Source organism: Pan paniscus, chromosome 21 (genome assembly GCF_029289425.2).
Source record: "Pan paniscus chromosome 21, NHGRI_mPanPan1-v2.0_pri, whole genome shotgun sequence".
Classification (NCBI taxonomy): Eukaryota; Metazoa; Chordata; class Mammalia; order Primates; family Hominidae; genus Pan; species Pan paniscus.
The window spans coordinates 1,185,300-1,206,902 of NC_073270.2; the positions used below are offsets into that span (position 1 = coordinate 1,185,300).

At 37.6% G+C, this 21,603-nt stretch overlaps 1 protein-coding gene across 1 annotated transcript; it reads left to right on the forward strand.

The window, feature by feature from the left end:
• The first annotated feature begins 9,660 nt into the window (after window positions 1-9,660).
• On the forward strand, window positions 9,661-19,773 carry DEFB125 (defensin beta 125). Its single transcript, XM_034947332.4, has 2 exons — window positions 9,661-9,808; window positions 18,021-19,773. Exons 1-2 carry the CDS (start codon window positions 9,751-9,753, stop codon window positions 18,434-18,436), a joined length of 474 nt encoding a protein of 157 aa, XP_034803223.1. The 5' UTR covers window positions 9,661-9,750; the 3' UTR covers window positions 18,437-19,773.
• Window positions 19,774-21,603: the final 1,830 nt, after the last annotated feature.

A 21,603-nucleotide genomic window follows, 5' to 3' on the forward strand; every position in this document is an offset into this window, starting at 1 on the left:
TCAAAAGATTACAATAATTTACCAGTAGCTGACCACAAAGAAATGGAGATATATGAACAGCATGACAAAGAAACCAAGTGACTTCAAGAAAATACAAACAATGCACTAAAAATGAGGAAAATAATAATCAAATAAAATTAGAAATTCAACAGAGACATTGAAGTCATAAAAGAAGAAATATTTGAGCTGAAGGGTACAATGAATGAAATGGAAAATGCAATGCAGAGTATCAACAGCAGACTTATTTAAACAGAAGAAAGAATCTGTGAACTTAGAGTTTAATTAAAAATATACAGAGGGGAAAAATGAAAAGGAATGAAGAAAGCTTATGGAATTTGTGGGACAGCATCAAAAGAGCAAATACTCAAATTATAAGATTCAAGAAAGAGAAGACAGATAAAGGAGAAGAAAACTTATTTTAAAAAATAATAGCAGAAGACTTTCCAAATCTGGGGAAAATACAAATATTCAGGTACAATAAGATCCAAGGTCTCCATTCAGATTCAATCAAACTACGCTGACATAATCAAACGGTCAAAAATCAAAGGGGGAAGAGAAATCAAAGACAAAAGTTTCCTGAAACCAGCAAGAAGAAAGAAGCATATCAAATATCAAATATAAGGGGATTTAAATAAGGTTATTACTAGATTTCTCAGCAGAAACCTTGCAGACCAAGAAAAAGTAGCATTTTTTTAATTAAATCAAAGGGGGAAGAGAAATCAAAGACAAAAGTTTCCTGAAACCAGCAAGAAGAAAGAAGCATATCAAATATCAAATATAAGGGGATTTAAATAAGGTTATTACTAGATTTCTCAGCAGAAACCTTGCAGACCAAGAAAAAGTAGCATTTTTTTAATTCAAAGTGCTGAAAGAAAAAAAAAAAAACTACCAATCAAGAATACATTGCCTGGCAAAGCTATACTTCAGAAATGAAGGAGAATAAGGATTTTCTCAGAAAAAAAAAAGCGGAGGAAGTTCATCACCACTAGACCTGCCTTACAAGAAATGGTAAGCTGAAAGAACAGGATGCTAATTATTAACATGAAAACATATGAAAGTATAAAACTCATTGGTAAGAGTAAGTACATAGCCAAATTCAAAATATTCTAATACTGAAATGGTGGTATGCAAATCACATATACTTAGTATGAAGGCTAAAAAATAAAACTATTAAAAATAATTATAGTTACAATAATTTGTTAAGGAATACACAATATAAACAGATGCAAATTGTGACATCAGAAACATAAAAAATGGGGGTGGAATAAGAGTATAGAGTCTTTAATGTGGTCAGAATTAAGTTGCTATCAGTTTAAAATAGCCTGTTATAAGTGTATTTTATATAAGCCTCATAGTAACCTCAAGCAAAATCTATATCAAATACAGAAAAGATCTTTTTAAAAAAGGTTTTAGGCCAGGCGTGGTGGCTTATGCCTGAAATCCCAGCACTTTGGGAGGCCAAGGCAGGTGGATCACCTGAGGTCAGGAGTCCAAGACCAGTCTGGCCAACATGGTGAAACCCCGTCTCTACCAAAAAATACAAAAATTAGCTGGGCACGGTGGCAGGTGCCTGTATTCCCAGCTATTTGGGAGGCTGAGGCAGGAGAATCGCTTGAACCCAGGAGGTGGAGGTTGCAGTGAGCTGAGATTGCGCCATTGCACTCCAGCCTGGGCGACAAGAGTGAAACTGCATCTCAAAAAAAAAAAAAAAAAGGCTTTAAATTATGCCCTATAGATATCATCAAACTACAAAGGAAGGTAGCAAAATAGCAAGAAAGGAATGAAAGATCTACAAAACAACTAGAAAACAATTAACAATGCAGCAGTAGTCCTAATCTATCAATAATTACATTGAATGTAAATGGATTAAATTATCCAATAAAATCACATAGAGTGGCTAAATGAATTTTTTTTAAAGACCCAACTATATATCTCCTACAAGAGACTCACATCACCTTGAAGGGCACACATAGGTTGAAAGTGAAGAGATGGAAAAATATTCCATGCAAATGGACATCAAAAGAGAGCATGGGTAGGTATACTTACATCAGATAAAATAGATATTAAGCCACAAATTATATAAAGATACAAAGAAGGTTGTTATATAATGACAAGGGGTCAATTTATCAAGAACACATGCCAATTGAAAATATTTATGCATACAACATCAGAACAATTAGATACAGAAAGTAAATATCCATAGATCCGAAGGGAGAAATAGATGGCAATGCAATAATAGTAGGGGACATCAATATGCCATGTTCAACTAGCTGGTTGGGCCAGCTATGGGGCAAATGCTGGAAAGAAACCTGGTCAGGGAGCCTGAGCTGAGTGGTCCCCACAGTCATCTGCTTGGCAAGAAACCCTAAGTCGCAGGTGCTAGACCAGCTGCACACCCACAGCAACACTGCCATGCCCAGGATCCTCTGCCCTTGATCCTGAATCAACAGACCACTTGCAGATATACTTCACAACCCACGCTGACTCTGCCAAGCACAGAGAACCACTGGGCCCCAGGGGAGCTGCAGGTCTCCTGGTCACCTAATTTTTTTTTTTAATACTTTAAGTTTTGGGGTACATGTGCACAACGTGCAGGTTAGTTACATATGTATACACGTGCCACGTTCGTGTGCTGCACCCAGTAACTCGTCATTTAACATTAGGTATGTCTCCTAATGCTATCCCTCCCCCCTCCCCCCACCCCACAACAGGCCCTGGTGCCATGGAATACTATGCAGCCATAAAAAATGATGAGTTCATGTCCTTTGCAGGGACATGGATGAAGCTGGAAACCATCATTCTCAGCAAACCATCACAAGGACAAAAAACCAAACACTGCATGTTTTCACTCATAGGTGGGAATTGAACAATGAGAACACATGGACACAGGAAGGGGAACATCACACATCAGGACCTAATCTTAAACTAAGTGTGGCTAAGAGCCTATCTGCTGGCCTTTACTATTAAGCACCGCCCACTGGATTGCAGCCTGAATTACACCGCCAAACAAATACTGTTTCAGCACACACTACCAGTGAAACCCAATGCAGGAACATAGTCAAAAATAAAGACCTGGCATAGAGACTTGGCCCTCTGAAAACACCCAGAAAAAAGCCAGCTATATTCAACATACATCACTGTCAAAATATCAAGGAAAATGAAGAAGAATAAAACAAAAAGTCAAAACCAAATGATAGTAACTTCAAAAAGATAAAGTAACACCAGCTGTCTTAGATGAGAAAGAATCAGCACACATTCTTGCAATTCAAAAAGTCAGAATGTCTCCTTACCTCCAAACAATCATACTAGCTCTCATCAGATTGAAATGGCTGAAATGACAGACATAGAATTCATGATCTGGAAGGTAAGGAAGCTCAACAACATTCAGGAGAAAGTTGAAACCCAGTCCAAGGAAGCCAGTAAAGCAATCCAAGAGTACAGAGATAACATAGCCATTTTAAGGAAGAACCAAAAGAAACTTCTGCAATTGACAAATTCATTATAGGAATTTTGTAATACATTCAGAAGCATTAACAACAGAATAGATCAAGTTGAGGAAAGAATCTCAGAGCTCAAAGATCAGTCCTTTGAATCAACACAGTCAGACAAAACTAAAGAAAAAAATTTAAAAATAAAACCTCTAAAAAATATGGAATTATGTAAAGATACCAAACTTACAACTTATTGGCATTCCTGAAAGAGGAGAAGAATAAGTAACTTGGAAAACATATTTGAGGATAGTCCATGAAAATTTCCCCAATCTCCCTAGAGAGGCTGACATGCAAATTCAAGAAATGCAAATAACCCCTGTGAGACAACTACAAGATAACTATCCCCAAGACACATAGTCATAAGATTCTCCAAGGTCAATGTGAAAGAAAAAAATCTTAAGGGCAGCTAGAGAAAAGCCTGAGGTCACTTATGAAGGGAAGCTCATCAGACTAACAGCAGAAACCTTACAAACCAAGCAAGATTAGGGGCCTATTTTTAGCATCATTAAAGAAAAGAAATTTCAGTGAAGAATTCCATATCCTGCAAAACTAAGCTTCATAAAAGAAGGAGAAATAGGCTGGGCATGGTGGCTCACACCTGTAATACTAGCATTTTGGGAGGCTCAGGCAGGAGGATTGCTTGAGCTCAAGAGTTTGAGACCAGCCTGGGCAACATGGCAAAACCCTGTCTCTTCTAAAAATACAAAAATTACCTGGGCAAGACTCCATCACAAACAAACAAACAAACCAAAACTATCAGGTACTATGCTCACTACCTGGGTGACAAAATCATTTTTACACCAAACCCAGTGACAAGCAATTTACCCATGTAACAAACCTGCATGTGTATCCCCTGAACCTAAAATAAAAGTTAAAAAAAAAAAGAACTTTCATCAACATTTCTTGCAGTGAAGGTATGTTAGTGATGAACATTCTCTGCTTTTATTGCCTGAAAATATCTTTATTTTATATTCACATTTGACATATATTCTCACTGGGCATAAAAATTCTAAATTACAAGTTTTTCCCCTTTTTTCTATTAAAAATTTCATTCCAATATCTTTCATATTGCCTTATTTGTAATGATGCCTTCTAGCCTTCTTATCTTTGTTCCATTTATAAGAAGTGTTCCCCAACCCCAGACTGATTAAAAACATTTTTTTAATTAAAAAAGCAAAAGAAAGAAACATTTTTATCTGAAGCTGTCTCAGACTCAGACACCGCCCAATCTTCAGATTTCAAATAGCTTATACTCAAACATTTGGTAATATCAGCTCCTTAATGGTCTTCCTGGAGGGCAGATGCATTCTAGAGATGAGAACACGATCATGATTACGAATGCTACCACCACTACACACGCACAAAAGTCACTGGTGTGATCCTTTCTCAGAACATTGTGGTAACTTCTGGACATTCTCTGCTGTTATCATTGCTTCTTCCTTCTGGGTTTTTTTTCCCCCCTTATATGGGCAGATAATTTTCTCCATTGGAATGAAAAAGTCTTGCTTCATGCTCTTTAACTGTGTGACCTTGGGCATATTACTTTACTTTGGGGCAAACCATTTTCCTTCTTGAGGACCAAATGTGCTCTTTTATAAAACGAGCAGTTAGAATTAGATTGTCTCTCTGGACACGGCTTATGTTGACAACCTGGATCACATTAGAGGATCACACTGAGACCTTTATGTCGGCCTCAGTTTCTCCATCTGTAAAGTAGAGGTTGGGCTTAGATTATAGATGATAAAGACACCAACTTTCCTGGAAAGGATTCTGAACTTAGGCTCAGCCTCAGTAAGAGGAGTTCTGTGATTAAACAGGGATGCCCACACATCAGCAACAGAAATGGGCAGGTCAACCATGTATGCTGTGCCTCAGTGAAGATTTTATGCTATGCTGTGCATTCGATATCCATCCTCTATATTTAATATCCAATCTAAGATTATCTAGAAGGTCCTTTCCAAGACACTGGTGAGATACATCTGTATAAATATATAACTCAGGATAAAAGCAACTTTTAACATTTAGCGTGTGCCTCTGCCTCTGATCTGATTACAGCCCACAGAGAAATATAAACAATACACAATACAGGCTAATGAAGAAGGGTGATAAGATTTTTTTTTTTTTTTTTTTTTTTGAGACGGAGTTTCACTCTTGTCACCCAGGCTGGAGTGCAATGGTGCAATCTTGGCTCACTGCAACCTTTGCCTCCCGGTTCAAGCGATTCTCCTGCCTCAGCCTCCTGAGTAGATGGAATTGGAGGCACCCACCACCACGCACGGCTAATTTTTGTATTTTTTAGTAGAGACAGGGTTTCACAATGTTGTCCAGGCTGGTCTCGAACTCCTGACCTCATGTGATCCACCAGCCTCAGCCTCCCAAAGTGCTAGGATTACAGGTGTGAGCCACTGCGACCGGCCAAGGGTGGTAAGATTTTAAAAATTTATTTAAAATACAGAAATTTCAAAAAAAGAGAAGTGCAGTGATAGCAAAATTGATGCAAACTGTGCAAGCATGAAATCTATTTTATAGCTGAATCTACTTTTCTTGGTCCCGAGATTCTATTTCCATTGGTTTTCAAATAGTTAATTCTATTGATTTTTCAGGGAGATTACTAAAATCACTAATAATTATTTTCTTAGTGACACAAAATCTAAAAAGCACCATATAGACCTTCTCTCTCCATCTCCCCTTATCCTTATGTCACCTTACCCTACCCCAATACTCCAATGGCAGAGTATCTACCCATGGCAGAGTAGAGAATATGTACACTAACAAAACCAGATGCACAGAGGTGGGGTATCCATCTCTGACTTGGCTGAGCTAGTCTAAGGAAGGAAGGCTCTGTGGCCATTGTCCTTGGAAGTCATTCTCACAGGTTGGTGGTATTCTCAAGTAGGTGGTGCTTGACTGGCCCAAGAGCACCCACATGCTGCTATGCATTTTTCTGACAACCTCTTTATGATCTCTGACTTTGGCAGATCATCTTGCATCTCTCAATTGGAGAGTCACTTTTCTTATCTCCACAGAAAATTCTTAATCAAGCTCCTGGTTTTCCTTTATAGCTTCTACTTTTTAAACTCACTTCTCCAACTTCACCGCTACATCTCTGACAGATGAGAACATTAGAGATTCCTTGTTTTTCAAAAACAAAACAAAACTCAGCAAAACTGTAAATATACTAAGGGTAAGTCTGTATTATCTCCTGCCAAAATACAGCACCCTGCATTTTTTTAAATTTTTATCTTTTGTAGGTACATAGTAGGTGTCTATATTTGTGGGGTACATGAGATGTTTTGATACAAGCATGCAATGCATAATAACCACATCATGGAAAATGGGGTATCCATCCCCTCAAGCATTTATCCTTTGTGTTACAAGTAATCTAATTATACTTTTTTATTATTTTAAAATGTACAATTAAATTATTTTTGACTATAGTCACCTCGTTATGCTATTAAATACCAGGTCTTATTCACTCTTTCTAACTATTTTTTGTACCCAGTAACCATCCTCACCTTCCCACACATGCCCACCACCATTCCCAGCCTCTGATAACCATCCTTCTACTCTCTATCTCCCTTGAATTCAATAGTTTTGATTTTTAGATTTCACAAATAAGTGAGAACATGCAATATTTGTCTTTATGTTCCTGGCTTATTCCACTTAGCATAATGGCCTCCAGTTCCATCCATGTTATTGCAAATGACAGCATCTCTTTCTTTTTTATGGCTGAATAATACTCCACTGTGTATAAGTTCCACATTTTCTTTATCCACTCATTTGTTGATCGACACTTACGTTGCTTCTAAATCTTGGCTATTGTGAATAGTGCTGCAACAAGCACAGGTGTGAAGGTATCTATTCAATATTCTTATTTCCTTTTGGAGGGGAGTGTGTACCTAGCAGTGGGATTGCTGGATTGTATGGTAACTCTATTTTCAGTTTTTTTAGGAACCTCCAAACTGTTCTCCATAGTGGTTGTACTATCTTACGTTCACACCAGTAGCATACAAGGGTTTCCCTTTCTCCAAATCCTTGCCAGCATTTGCTATTGCCTGTCTTTTGGATAAAAGCCATTTTAACTGGAGTGAGATGATATTTCATTGTAGCTTGATTTGCATTTCTCTGATGATCAGTGATTTTGAGCACCTTTTCATCTGCCTGTTTGCCATTTGTATGTCTTCTTTTCAGAATATCTATTCAGATACTTTGCCCATTTTTAAGTTGGATCATTAGATTTTTTTCCTATAGAATTATTTGAGCTCTTTATATTTCCTGTTATTAATCCCTTGTCAGAAGGGTCGTTTGCAAATATTTTCTCCCATTCTGTGGGTTGTCTTTTCACTTTGTTGATTGTGTGCTTTGCTGTGCAGAAGCTTTTTAACTTGATGTGATCCCATTTGTCCATTTTTGCTTTGATTGCCTTTGTTTGTGGGTTGCTACTCAAGAAATTTTTGCCCAAACATCCTGGAGAGATTTCCCAGTTTCTTATAGTAGTTTCATAGTTTGAGATCTTAGCTTTAAGTCTTTAATCCATTTGATTTAATGTTTTGTATATGGTGAGAGACAGGAGTCTAGTTTCATTATTCTGCATATGGATATCCAGTTTTCCCAGCACCATTTTTTAAAGAGACTGCTTTTCCCCCAAAGTATGTTCTTGGCAACTTTGTCAAAAATGAGTTTACTGTAGATGTGTGGACTTGTTTCTGTGTTCTCTTTTCTTTTCCATTGCTCTATGTGTCTGTTTTTATACTAGTACCATGCTGTTTTGGTTACTATAGCTTTGTAGTATAATTTGAAGTGAGGTAATGTGATTCCTCTAGTTTTGTTCTTTTTGCTTAGGATGGCTTTGGCCATCCTGCATTTTTAACCCTTTTCCCATTTTCACCCAGAATACTCGCTGGTGGCACTTGCAGCTGCAGGGTTTACCCTGAGATAACTTTGCCACAAAATATCTCGCCTTTATTATTATTTTCACATCATTCTAATATATCGACTTTGAAAACACAAATCATCATTCTATTTATAGCATCTTGTTGTTAGCAGTGGTATTTCCATTTACAAAATATAGAAATTCTTGATCACTGAAAATGTCAAATTCTAGAAAGCGTAGCATTCCCATGTTAACATTGTTCTCAAACAGTTTTTGGCCAAAGAGTCATTTAATGAATCCGGTTTTTTCCAAAATAGATGATTCTGATTATTCAGATGATTCTGATGTTAGTTCTGTTTAAAAATAATTCCAAGAACAGTTTGTATATTGTATTTTCACACTGAAAATCAGTCAGCCTCCAGAGCATGTTAATGTAAAATTAAATGAACACGGGCAGTGAGCTACAGTTTTTTTTCTAAACAGTGCAGCTGTTTAGAAAATTTTTTTTTAATTTTCCTGATTTCCTTGGTATCTAGTGGTATTAAACATATGTGGGAGAAATACAGCTCAGCAAACTCTTCCAGGAGATAAAATGCTGATCACTCCTACTGGGCAATTTCACAAATGTCTCCTATATTTTTCTCCTTTGGTAGTGGGGATGGGGGGCATAATGTTACATTGGGCCTCTCTCCTCTCTCTCTTTCTCTCTCCCTCTCCTTTTAAAATGTTTCCTCTCTCTCAATATTTCATTTCATATTTGTATTTCTGAATGAGGGAAAAGAGTTGATGGGACAGCAGAACGGGAAAAAGAAGAGCACCAATAAAACCTGTTTTCCTGTTTTCACTATTTTCATTCCAAATTCCTTCTGTCTCATAATTGATGGAATCTTATGAACTTATTAGTTAAAAAGTGTCTTTCTTGTTTCACAGGAATTCATATTGGGGTGATCACTCAGAAGAAAAGGTGAATACCGGATGTTGTAAGCTATTGGACTGCCACAAGTGATATCTTTACACACCATTCTGCTGTCATTGGGTATGTACAAAGTGCTGCATACAGACAGAGGAGAAGGACAATTGAGCCCATCTAAAGTTAACAAAAACTTCCTCTTGGGGCTGTTTCTTTCCATCAGACCTTACGGTTCTACGGGATAATAGCTTATCTCATAAGGCCTCAGCTTTCTTTAATAATTTCTAGAAGCAGACATTATTGTGTCGTGCACACTCAGTGTTGCAAATTAATGGTCTGGTGATCTGGGTGGCATGGCATTTTCCCCTTCTCTGGTTCATCACCCATGATAGACCAGTAAAGGTGACCACTTAAATTCCTTGCTGTGCAGTGTTCTGTATTCCTCAGGACACAGAGCTTCCTCTCTCCCAGGAGCCATGAATATCCTGATGCTGACCTTCATTATCTGTGGGTTGCTAACTCAGGTGACCAAAGGTAATGGAACCCTATAAAGCAGAGATGATGACTAGGATGAGTTGTTGCCCTTGGGCTCCCCTGGTATCATGATGGGAAGAGAGGGAATCTGCAGGAAAAATCTGGGCCAACAAAGCAGCAGAATGCTCTTATTTTGGCAGCTCCATGCCCCTAGTCTCTGAGAATCTTTCTGTTAGGGGCATCTAGCAAGCTGGGATGTCCTCTGAGGCATTTCTCCAAAGACAAGAATTTCCTTAATGCTCTGAGCCACCCTATCTCTCTCTCTACATAACTATCCAATGTTAGTTCAGCCTCACTTCACTTCCATTTTGATTATTCTGTTGTATCTATTTCATTGTTGTGTCCTATTAGTTCTCCTAGCATCTTGAATTCTTCTTTGCCCGGAGAGTACCTTCAGAGGGAGGCCCTCACTTTCATGTTCTTAGGTACGGTGAACAAGTCCATTGACAGTTTGTAGATTCTGTAGCACTATCATATGGAAGAGAAAATATATATGTTTGGGGTAGAAGTGGAAATAAGTGGAGTGAAGACAGGATAGACAGACTAGTGACCAATGGGGAGCTTCTAATTTTAGATGAATAGGAACAGTCTGTTTCCACTATTTAATAATGCTACTTTTCAAAATTGTTAACTTTTTATTAAAAAATAATACTTGCAATTGACTTATGTATCAAGCAATCGATAGATTTATAGGGTTTAAGGAAAAGAAAAATGTTTGTCTGTCCAAGAATACCAGTTCTTCAGTCTTCCCCTTCAGAATCAATCAATGTTACCAATTTCTTATATATCCTAGCAAATACAAATATATTTATATTTGCATGTGTATACCTTTTAGATTTTTTAAAAATGCAATTGCAAATGCACCATGTGAATTGTTCTGCAATGTACTAGCAATATATTAGAGACATCTTATCCATACATAAACCTAGTTCATTATTTTTAATCAATAAGTAAAACTTTGAGGAGGAGCAGATGAATTGCCTCACATTAATTACTCCACTACTGATGAAAAATAGGTCTTTAATTATCAAAAACAATTCAGCAAGAAAAATTTGTAAACAAATGTATGTCTTTTCATTTATGACTGGACACGTGGACACACACACACACACACACACACACAGTCAAACCACCTACCAGAAAAGCTGAACTATTCTTCTCTCCTATCACCAGTTGCAAGAGTGTCAGCTTCCCACACCCTCATCAGTCTTTTTTGTTTTTTCTACTACATTCAGTTTTCTACTACATTCAGTTTTACAGTCTAATATGTGAAAATGATGTCCTGATGTTTGAATTCATGACACTTTAGTTATAAATGAGTTTGAACATCCAGTCCATTAGATTTCTAAACTTTCTTAATTATCTTTATATACTAAGAAATTTGGCTTTTGTTAAATTTGGAGGTGTTATATGTTGCCTAGAAAGATGCTATTCATGTCTATTAGATGGTTATAACTGTGCCTATGATCTGTTATGTCTTGATTCACATGTTGATGTAATGTGAGTTACAGAATTAATATCTACATTCATTTCTGATTATAAACTGCTGTATTGTTGAAAATTTGGAAATTTTGAAATTGTAAAGAAGTAAAAAAATTGTAAAGAAGTTAAAAGAGACAAAATATTTTTGATCTATTGTTCTTCCTCAGTTTTCTTATTTGAATAAAAATGTATAGCATACTTATAAATTTTCTATTATACTATTAGTATTTTCCCATTTACTAAATATTTTCAAAAACTGTATTTCCAATGACTGTATAAATTTTATAGAATGGATACTGTTTAAATTACTTAGCCAAATTGTTTTTGCATAAATAAGTGCATTTACATTTTATAGACAAGGATGGCTAGTATAACCTTTCTTATACATAAATCATTCAGCATAAAATTCCTGGAGATGTACTTTTTTCTGTCTGCTTCATGTATTATCAATTTCTGAATACTTGCCAAGTCCTAAAAATGAAATATTATATATAAATATTTAATTTTTATTTATGTCTATGAGTAATGGGGAAGTCGAACTTCAAATACATGCTTAATGTATATTTAACTTTTCTACAAATTGTCCATGTCTCTCTTTCCCTTTTATTTTGGAGAGGTAGTTTTCATTTCTTTTGATTTAGAGATTTTCATTTTTGTGTTCTCTTATAGGTTTTGTTTTGAAATTTAGCTATTTAGTCTCTCTGGGCTTTATATTATGTGTTTTCAAGTGAGATAGCACCTGATGGCTTGTGAAGCAACTTTTTACCAAGCCAAGCTATCAGTGGACTGCTATCCATAGATATATTTTAAGTTGATGCTAGCTGATTATATATCTGGTATGTTTTAGAAAGAACTCCACACATGGGATAATGTTTTGGCTAGATGGCTCCCCTACTTAGAAACATACAATTGCTAGTCATATTTCTAATTTTAGGATTTTGAGATACTGGTGATGAAGATCACATGTCCTAACAACATAATAGTTCCAGACTGAAGTTCTTTGAAAAAAATGACTGTTGTCACTCTAGAAAAAAAAATTATGAATTTTTCCCAATTGCCATCATTCTACTGCTAAAACCAAATTCTTGGAATTATCTTTGATTTTTCTATATCCTATGACACTCATATCTATCAGGAAGTCTATTACATCTGCCTGAAAATTATATCCAGAATGCAATTATTCTCGTCACCTCCATTGCTACCACTCTGATTCTAGTCACCATCATCTCTCACCTGTGTTATTGCCATAGCTTCCTCATGATATCTGTCCTTCTGCTCTTCCCTTCCACCATCTTGTGAAGACACATAGTGCATGATCCGCTTACACTGGAAGTCAGATCACGTACTTTTGCTCAAAACTCTCCTAGGGCCCCCTCTATACTCAGAGTGGTAACAAGAGTCCATACAGTGGGCCCTTATGACCTCTCTCACCTCATCTCCTACTATTATAGTCCTTGTTCACTCCACTACAGCCACACAGGCCCCAGTGCTCTTCCCCAAACATATCAGACTTACTCAACCCATAGAGCTTTGTTTGTTTCCTCTGCCTAGAATGTACTTGCCTCAGATACTGGTGTGACTAATTCCTTTACCTCCTTCAAGCTGTTTAATCATCACCTTGTTACACAGGCTTGTGCAACTCCTGTTTATGAATCTTCTATTACCCTTAAATCTATTCTCCCTTCTTTCTGCAAACCATTTGTCACCTTTTCATCTACAAAATAATGTACTTTTTTATTAAGGTAAAATATACATTTAAAAGTTACCATCCTTACCATGTTTTTACCATATTTTTATGTATACCTGTTGGCTGTTTGTATGTCTTCTGTTGAGAAATGTCTATTCAAATCTTTTGCCTGTTTTAAAATCAGATTATTTGTTTTTGTTTGCAATGGAGTTTTTTGAGCTCCTTATATTAATATACTTTTGGTTGTTAATTCCTCATCAGATGGATAGCTTGCAAATATTTTCTCCTACTCTGTGGGCTACATCTTCACTTTGTTGATTATTTCCTTTGCTGTGCACAAGCTTTTTAGTTTGATGTAATCCTAATTGCCTATTTTTGCTTTGGTTGCCCGTGCTTTTGAGGTCTTACCCAAGAAATCTTTGCCAAGACCAACGTCCTGAAGTGTTTCCCTAATGTTTTCTTCAGGTAGTTCCATAGTTTCAGGTCTTAGATTTAAGTCTGTAAACCATACAGTCCAGCAGGGAGTGCATTTACTTTTTATTATCTGTCTCCCTCTGCTAGAAAGTCAGCTCCATGTGATTTTTGTCTGTTTAGTTCACAGATGTACCTCAAGGGCCCAAAACTTTGATGACTGTGTGACTATAGCCTAATTTAAGAATGGAGGGGATAATTTAAAAGCAGTAGAAAGAAATGTAAGTGAGAAACAATTTTGAAGAATAATTGACAGAACAAGGCAATTCAAAGACAAAGGAGAAGAAGAGAGCCAAGATGACATATTTCAAGTATGGATAATGCTGGAGGAAAAAAATTAAGATATAAATCTTTGTAGATGTGAGGAACGAAGAAGCAAGGTTAGAGTCTGTCTTGCACAAAAGAAGTGGAAGGTCTAGACTTGAAACTTATAGAAAATTCCACGAAGTACAAAGTAAAATCGAGCCAGTAAAATAACAAAGATAGAATAAATGACTCTAGAAGAGTGAAGGTAGAATAAATAATTGGTGAAGTTGGACTAAAGCCAACATTTCCCATAGGATAAAATATAAACCAAATTATTGTGAGCCTAATATATACATACATACATACATCTATATATGTTTTATATATATTATCACATTCAGTTCAAATGAGGTTGTGTAGAAAATTACTTGCTCTTCTGCACATATACCAGCCTTCCTCCTCCATAGAGCCTTATCTCTAGCTGCTTCCTCTGCCTAGAATACACTTATCTAGGTACTCCTTGGGCAATTGTCTTGAGAAAGATGATCATGCCGTTTACTGCTTGATAAATGAACATACAATGCAGCACACTAGTTTCCCTTTAGATTTATATCCTCACCCCTCAAATGAGTAGTCACACTGCTTGGAAATCCTACTGCATTTCTCTTGTAAATGAACCTTCCTTCTTTTTTCTTTTTCTTTTTCTTTTTTTTTTTTTTTTTTTTTTTTGAGACAGAGTCTTCCTCTGTCACCAGGCTGGACTGCAGTGGCCCAATCTCGGCTCATTGCAACCGCCAACTCCCTGGTTCAAGTGATTCTCCTGCCTCAGCCTCCCGAGGAGCTGGGATCACAGGCATGTGCCACCACATCCAGCTAATTTTTGTATTTTTAGTAGAGACAGGTTTTCACCAGGTTGGCCAGGATGGTCTCGATCTCCTGACCTTGTGATCCACCCGCCTCGGCTTCCCAAAGTGCTGGGATTACAGGTTTGTGCCACCACACCCAGCCATCTTCCCTCTTTTTTAGACAACTATTTTGTCCTGACCTTTATTTGTCTTTTATTTTCCTGCTCCTCTCCTCTACATGGCTCTCCCCCTCAGCTTATCCCATGCCCCATTTATTTAAACAATTCAAATAGGAAGTTTTCACTCATTTCCTCTGTCCCCTTTGCCATAAATGGAGAAACGTGTCTTCTCCATCTAAAGATCAGTCTGCTCTGTGTGAATTTGTGACTGTGCCCTTCTGTCATCTCATCACCCTATTCTATATTAATCTCTCCTTTTCTGCTTTTTTTTTTTTTTTTTTTTTTTTGAGATGGAGTCTTGCTCTTGTTGCCCAGGCTGGAATGCAGTGGCACGATCTTGGCTTACTGCAACCTTCGCCTCCCGGGTTCAAGTGATTCTCCTGCCTCAGCATCCTGAGTAGCTGGGACTACAGGTGCTCGCCACCTTGCCCAGCTAATTTTTGTATTTTTTAGTAGAGACAGGGTTTCACCATGGCCAGGCTGGTCTTGAACTCCTGAACTCAGGTGATCTGCCCGCCTCGATCTCCCAAAGTGCTGGGATTACATGTGTGAGCCACTGGGCCCAGACTGCTTGTTTCTTTTCTCATTGCTTGCAAGCACCATTTGGTATTTCTCATTCTTCAAAACAAACCTGAAAGCTTTCCCTTAACCTTACATTGCTCTCTAACAAGTTATTTATTTCTCTGCTTTTCTTTGGAGCTAAACTTCTTAAGAGTTTCATCTACAGGTCCTGCATTCACTTCTCTCTCATTCACATTTTGACCAACTGCAATTTGGTTTCTTTTTTCATACCACTCGGAAGCTGCTCTCCTCAGTATGAAGTTACCTTCATACTACTAAAAGCGTGGACATTTTCCTGCCTTCATCTTTTTTTTTAACCTCTCAGCAGTATTTGACTACAAAATGACCACTTTGTCCTTTAAGAAACAGTCTCCTCTCCTGCTTAATGTAGTCACATCTGATACAACTTTCCCCATAACCTTTTATGCATTTTCTGTTTTCATGCATATCAGCCCGACTTGCAACTGTCAGTATCTCCAGTCTTTCAACAACTGCTTGTGAAATACCCCTGTACAGGGCAATCCAGAAATGCCAGAAAATTATCAGCTGTCTCTGGATCATCTGTCAACTACGGGGGAAGCTGGATAAATAGTCCAGGTCCTTTGAGCCTCATGTAGAATAACTTTGAGGCTTGGTAATATTTTTTTTTCCTGTGGTAATTCCCTTATTTGCAGTTCAAGGCTATTATGGGAAGAAAACATAAATGGATGTTAGTTCTTCAAGGTTTTTACTGTAACTCTGCACCCTTTCATTCTTCAAGGTTTTTCTGTAACACTGCACCTTCAGGACCTGATGCCCAATTAAACATTTTTTTAAGTTTTTTGTTTTTTTTTTTAATAAAAACTAAATGCTGTTTTTTCTTCTACTTTTAGTTGATGTGTAATAATTATTCATATTTAGAAGATGCAGAGTGATATTTTGATACATGTATACAATGTGTAATGATCAAATCAGGGTAATTAGCATATCTATCACCTCAAACATTTGTCATTTTTTTATATTGGGAACATTCAGAATCGTCTCTTCTAGCTATTTGAAAATATACAGTAAATGATTGTTAACTACCGTCACCCTACAGTGCTATAGAACAGTGGACCCCTTTTGGCACCAGGGACCAGTTTTGTGGAATACAGTTTTTTCGACGAGGTGAAGGTGGTGGTGGGGATGGTTTCAGGATGAAACTGTTCTACCTCAGGTCATCAGGCAATAGAGTCTCACAACGAACACACATCCTAGATCCCTCACATGCACAGTTCACAATAGGGTTCATGCTCCTATGAGATTCTAATGCCTTGGCTGATCTGACAAGAGGTGGAGCTCAGGTGGTGATGCTTGCACACCTGCTGTTCACCTTTTGCTGTGCAGCCTGGTTCCTAACAGGCCATGGACCAGTACCCATTGGCTGCTCAGGGGTTGGGGACCCCTGCTATAGGATGCTGGAACTTTTTCCTCCTATCTAGGTGTAATTTTCTATCTGTTAACCAACCTCTCTCTATCCTCCTTTCCCTTCCCAGCCTCTAGTAATCATTATTCTACAGTCTACTTCTATGAACTCAACTTTTTTAGCTCCTGCTTATGAATGAAAACATGTGGTATTTATCTTTTTGTGTCTATTTCACATAATGGAATGTAACATGTCCCCCAGGCTCATCCATGAGTCTGAGGCTTATTTGTAGCCTGGCTGCTGGGCTTCCCTGTGGGATTGTCCTCTGAGCAAACAGAACACAGCCATCCTGCTGGCCAGCAGTTGATAGATGATCTCATGATAATAACAGGTTATAACTCACCTTTTCTTGGATTTCTTGCTTTCCTGATTTCTACATTTCTCCACTGATTTTTTTTAAGGAGGAATTGTCTCTCAACTAAACTATTATATTCAAATCTTTGCTGGAGCTCTGCTCTGCTGGGGGTCTGCTTTAAGACTCTAGAGTCTTATTCTCCTGTTTTGATCTGACTTATCTTATTGGTCCTTTTAAGTCGTTTCCTCTTATCTGATCTCTTATCTCTTAATATTGAAACTCACTAGAATTTAATTCTAGTCCTCTTTTTTTCTCATATTATTCCAACCCACCATGGTTTACCAATTTCTGTACTTTAAATGCTATCCATAAGCAATCACATTTATTGATTTGCATATGCCGAACCAACCTTGCATTCCAAGGATAAAGGCTACTTGATTGTAGTGGATAAGCTTTTTGATGTGCTGCTGGATTCAGTTTGCTACTATTTTGTTCAGGATTTTTGCACTGATGTTCATCAAGGATACTGGCCTGAAATTTTTTTTTTCTTGTGTCTCTGCTAGGTTTTGGTCTCAGGATGATGCTGGCCTCATAGAATAAGTTAAAGTGGAGTCCTGCCTTCTCAATTTTGGGTGAATAGTTTCAGTAGGAATGATACCAGCTCTTCTTTGTATATCTGGTAGAATTCAGCTGTGAATCCATCTGGTCCTGGGCTTTTCATTTTCATCCTTTCTTTCTAGGTTTCATATCAGTCTAGTATGCTCTCTCTCTCTCCGTCCCTCTCTTTTTCTACATTTCTCCTTTTCTCCATACAACTTCTTTGATGGCACATAGCACAATTTTAATATACACTTTTTGTTCTCCTGTTTGTCTCTTTCAATGGCTTTTTGTACTTGACATCATATTAGTCTAGATGTCAGTCAGCGTAAATTTTTGAATGAATGAAAAGTTGTTATGTTGATGCCAGAGTTAAAAATTTGACCTATATTTTATTCTCTACAGGTAGCTTTGAACCCCAAAAATGTTGGAAGAATAACATAGGACATTGCAGAAGACGATGTTTAGATACTGAAAGGTACATACTTCTTTGTAGGAACAAGCTATCATGCTGCATTTCTATAATAATATCACATGAATATACTCGACGACCAGCATTTCCTGTGATTCACCTAGAGGATATAACATTTGATTATAGTGATGTGGACTCTTTTACTGGTTCCCCAGTATCTATGTTGAATGATCTGATAACATTTGACACAACTAAATTTGGAGAAACCATGACACCTGAGACCAATACTCCTGAGACTACTATGCCACCATCTGAGACCACTACTCCCGAGACTACTATGCCACCATCTGAGACCGCTACTTCCGAGACTATGCCACCACCTTCTCAGAGAGCTCTTACTCATAATTAATTAACATTTACTTCTGGTATGGAAGAACTAGAAATACTGCTGGAAATAATATCCAAAGAGCTGATTCTACCAATCCAATTTCACCAGGAAAATTCCATCAGGGATTGGATGACCATGGGGATGGACATAATTGCTACTACCAACACAACAGCCAAGAGAGTTGCCTTACAATTAGAAATGTGTAGACAGAAATGTATAGAAGATACAAGGATTCTCTTAATTGGACTTAAATTCTTTATCTGTCTTCCTCCGATGTACTCAAATATATGAGCTAATTTTTGTCTTAAGTGAACATTTGTATGTCTATGTATTTTTCCATGCCAAAAACAAAAACGAAGACCATTGTTTGGAGCTGCCTATTATGACTAAGACATGAATTTTTACTTTAACAGTGCCTGGCCCACTACTATCATATATAGGAGAACATATAAAAGCATATAGAAAGTTCCAGATGAATGTTCCCTTCTCTACCCTCCACCTTTTATTGTAAGTTCTGACCCTAAATACTTTTCTGTGTCATGACGTCAAATTTTGTTTAAGGTTCTAGCTGGTAACTAACAGAGTCAGAAGCTAATTCTTTCATTCAGCACAAGCACTGATCTAACTGGATAGAGATAAAAGTGGGACTTGCCTTGAGAGTACATCATATTAGATTAAAAGCTGCATCTCAAATTCTACTTATCTTTCCAATCTTCTTTCCACTTAGAATTCCAACTTCCAAGTATGGCAGCCTCATAACATGCCTCTTCAGGTCTCTGTGCTGTCCATGAATGTTAGTTGTGTGCAGTGTTTCTATGCTTTCTATGGCTGTATGCATGTGACTGCTGTTTGTATGGCAACAGGTGGGTCAGTAAGTGTCTTCTATGATACTACAGAGAAGCAGTTATTAACTATAAAGTTGATTAGGTTTTTTGTTTTTTTTTTGAGACAGAGTCTAGCTCTGTCGCCCAAGCTGGAGTGCAGTGGCATGATCTCGGCTCACTGCAAGCTCTGCCTCCAGGGTTCATGCCATTCTCCTGCCTCAGGCTCCCGAGTAACTGGGACTACAGGCACCCACTACCACACCTGGCTAATTTTTTGTATTTTTAGGAGAGAGGGGTTTCACCATGTTAGCTAGGATGGTCTCGATCTCCTGACCTCATGATCCATCCGCCTTGGCCTCCCAAAATGCTGGGATTACAGGTGTGAGCTACCGTGCCCGGCTGATTATTATTTTTTTTAAGTTCCAGGATAGAAGTGTAGAACATGTAGGTTTGTTACATAGGTATACATGTGCCATGATGGTTTGCTGAACCTATCAACGCATCATCTAGGTTTTAAGTCCCGCATGCATTAGCTATTTGTCTTAATGCTCTGCCTCCCCTTCCCCACACACCCTGATTGGCCCCCATGTATCACATTCCCCTATGTGTTCTTATTGTTCAATTCCCACTTATGAGTGAGAACACGTGGTGTTTGGTTTTCTGTTCCTGTGTTAGTTTACTGAAGATGATGGCTTCGAGCTTCATCCATGTCCCTGCAAAGAGCATGATCTCATTCCTTTTTATGGCTGCATAGTATTCCATGGTGTATATGTACCACATTTTCTTTATGCAGTCTATCATTGATGGGCATTTGGGTTGGTTCCATGTCTTTGCTATTGTAAATAGTGCTGCAGTAAACATACGTGTGCATGTGTCTTTATAATAGAATGATTTATATTCCTTTGGATATATACCCAGTAATGGGATTGCTGGGTCAAATGGTATTTCTGGTTCTACATCCTTGAGGAATTGCCACACTGTCTTCCACAATGGTTGAACTAATTTACATTCCCACCAACAGTGTAAAAGTATTCTTATTTCTCCACAGCCTTGCCAGCATCTATTGTTTCTTGACTTTTTAATAATTGCCATTCTGACTGGCATGAGATAGTATCTCATTGTGGTTTTGATTTGCATTTCTCTAATGATCAGTGATGTTGAGCTTCCTTTCATATGTTTGTTGGCTGCATAAATGTCTTCTTTTGAGAAGTGTCTGTTCATATCCTTTGCCCACTTTTTGATGTTTTTTTTTCTTGTAAATTTAAGTTCTTGTAGATACTGGATATTAGACCTTTGTTAGCTGGGTAGATTGCAAAGCGTTCCTCCTGTTCTGTAGGCTGCATGTTCACCCTGATGATAGTTTCTTTTGCTGTGCAGAAGCTCTTTCATTTAATTAGATCCCATTTGACAATTTTGGCTTTTGTTGCAATTGCTTTTGGTATTTTCTTCATGAAGTCTTTGCCCATGCCTATGTCCTAAATGGTATTGCCTAGGTTTTCTTCTAGGGTTTTTATGGTTTTGGGTATTACATTTAAGTCTTTAATCCATCTTGAGTTAATTTTTGTATAAGGTGTAAAGAAGGGGTCCAGATTCAGTTTTCTCCATATGGCTAGCCAGTTTTCTCAGCACCATTTATTAAATATGGATCAAATTCACACATAACACTATTAACCTTAAATGTAAATGGGCTAAATGCCCCAATTAAAAGACACAGACTGGCAAATTGGATAGAGTCAAGACCCATTGGTGTGCTGTATTCAGGAGACCCATCGCACATGCAAAGACACACATAGGCTCAAAATAAAGGGATGGAGGAAAATTTACCAAGCAGATAGAAAGAACAAAATCCCAGTCTCTGACAAAACAGACTTTAAACCAACAAAGATCAAAAAAGACAAGGGCATTACATAATGGTAAAGTGATCAATTCAACAACTAGAGCTAACTATCCTAATATATATGCACCCAATACAGGAGCACTCAGATTCATAAAACAAGTTCTTAGAGGCCTACAAAGAGACTTAGACTCCCACACAATAATAGTGGGAGACTTTAACACTCAGTGTCAATATTAGACAGATCAATGAGACAGAAAATTAACAAGGATATTGAGGACTTGAACTCAGCTCTGGATCAAGTGGACCTAATAGACATCTACAGAACTCTCCACCCCAAATCAACAGAATATACATTCGTCTCAGTGCCACATGACACTTATTCTAAAATTGACCACATAATTGGAAGTAAAACACTCCTCAGGAAATGCAAAAGAACTGATTAGTTATTAATAAATTGGGCTGAGGCTTGGGCGCTACTGAAAGCCACAATATCAGATGCCAGAATGTCTCAAAATCCAAAAGGCTTT

Bases quoted from the DNA above. Each gene is read 5' to 3' on its own strand.
- DEFB125 (XM_034947332.4), top strand. From the start codon at position 9,751: ATGAATATCCTGATGCTGACCTTCATTATCTGTGGGTTGCTAACTCAG. The intron at 9,809-18,020 runs GTAATGGAACCC...TATTCTCTACAG, and splicing joins GCTAACTCAGGTGACCAAAG to GTAGCTTTGAACCCCAAAAA.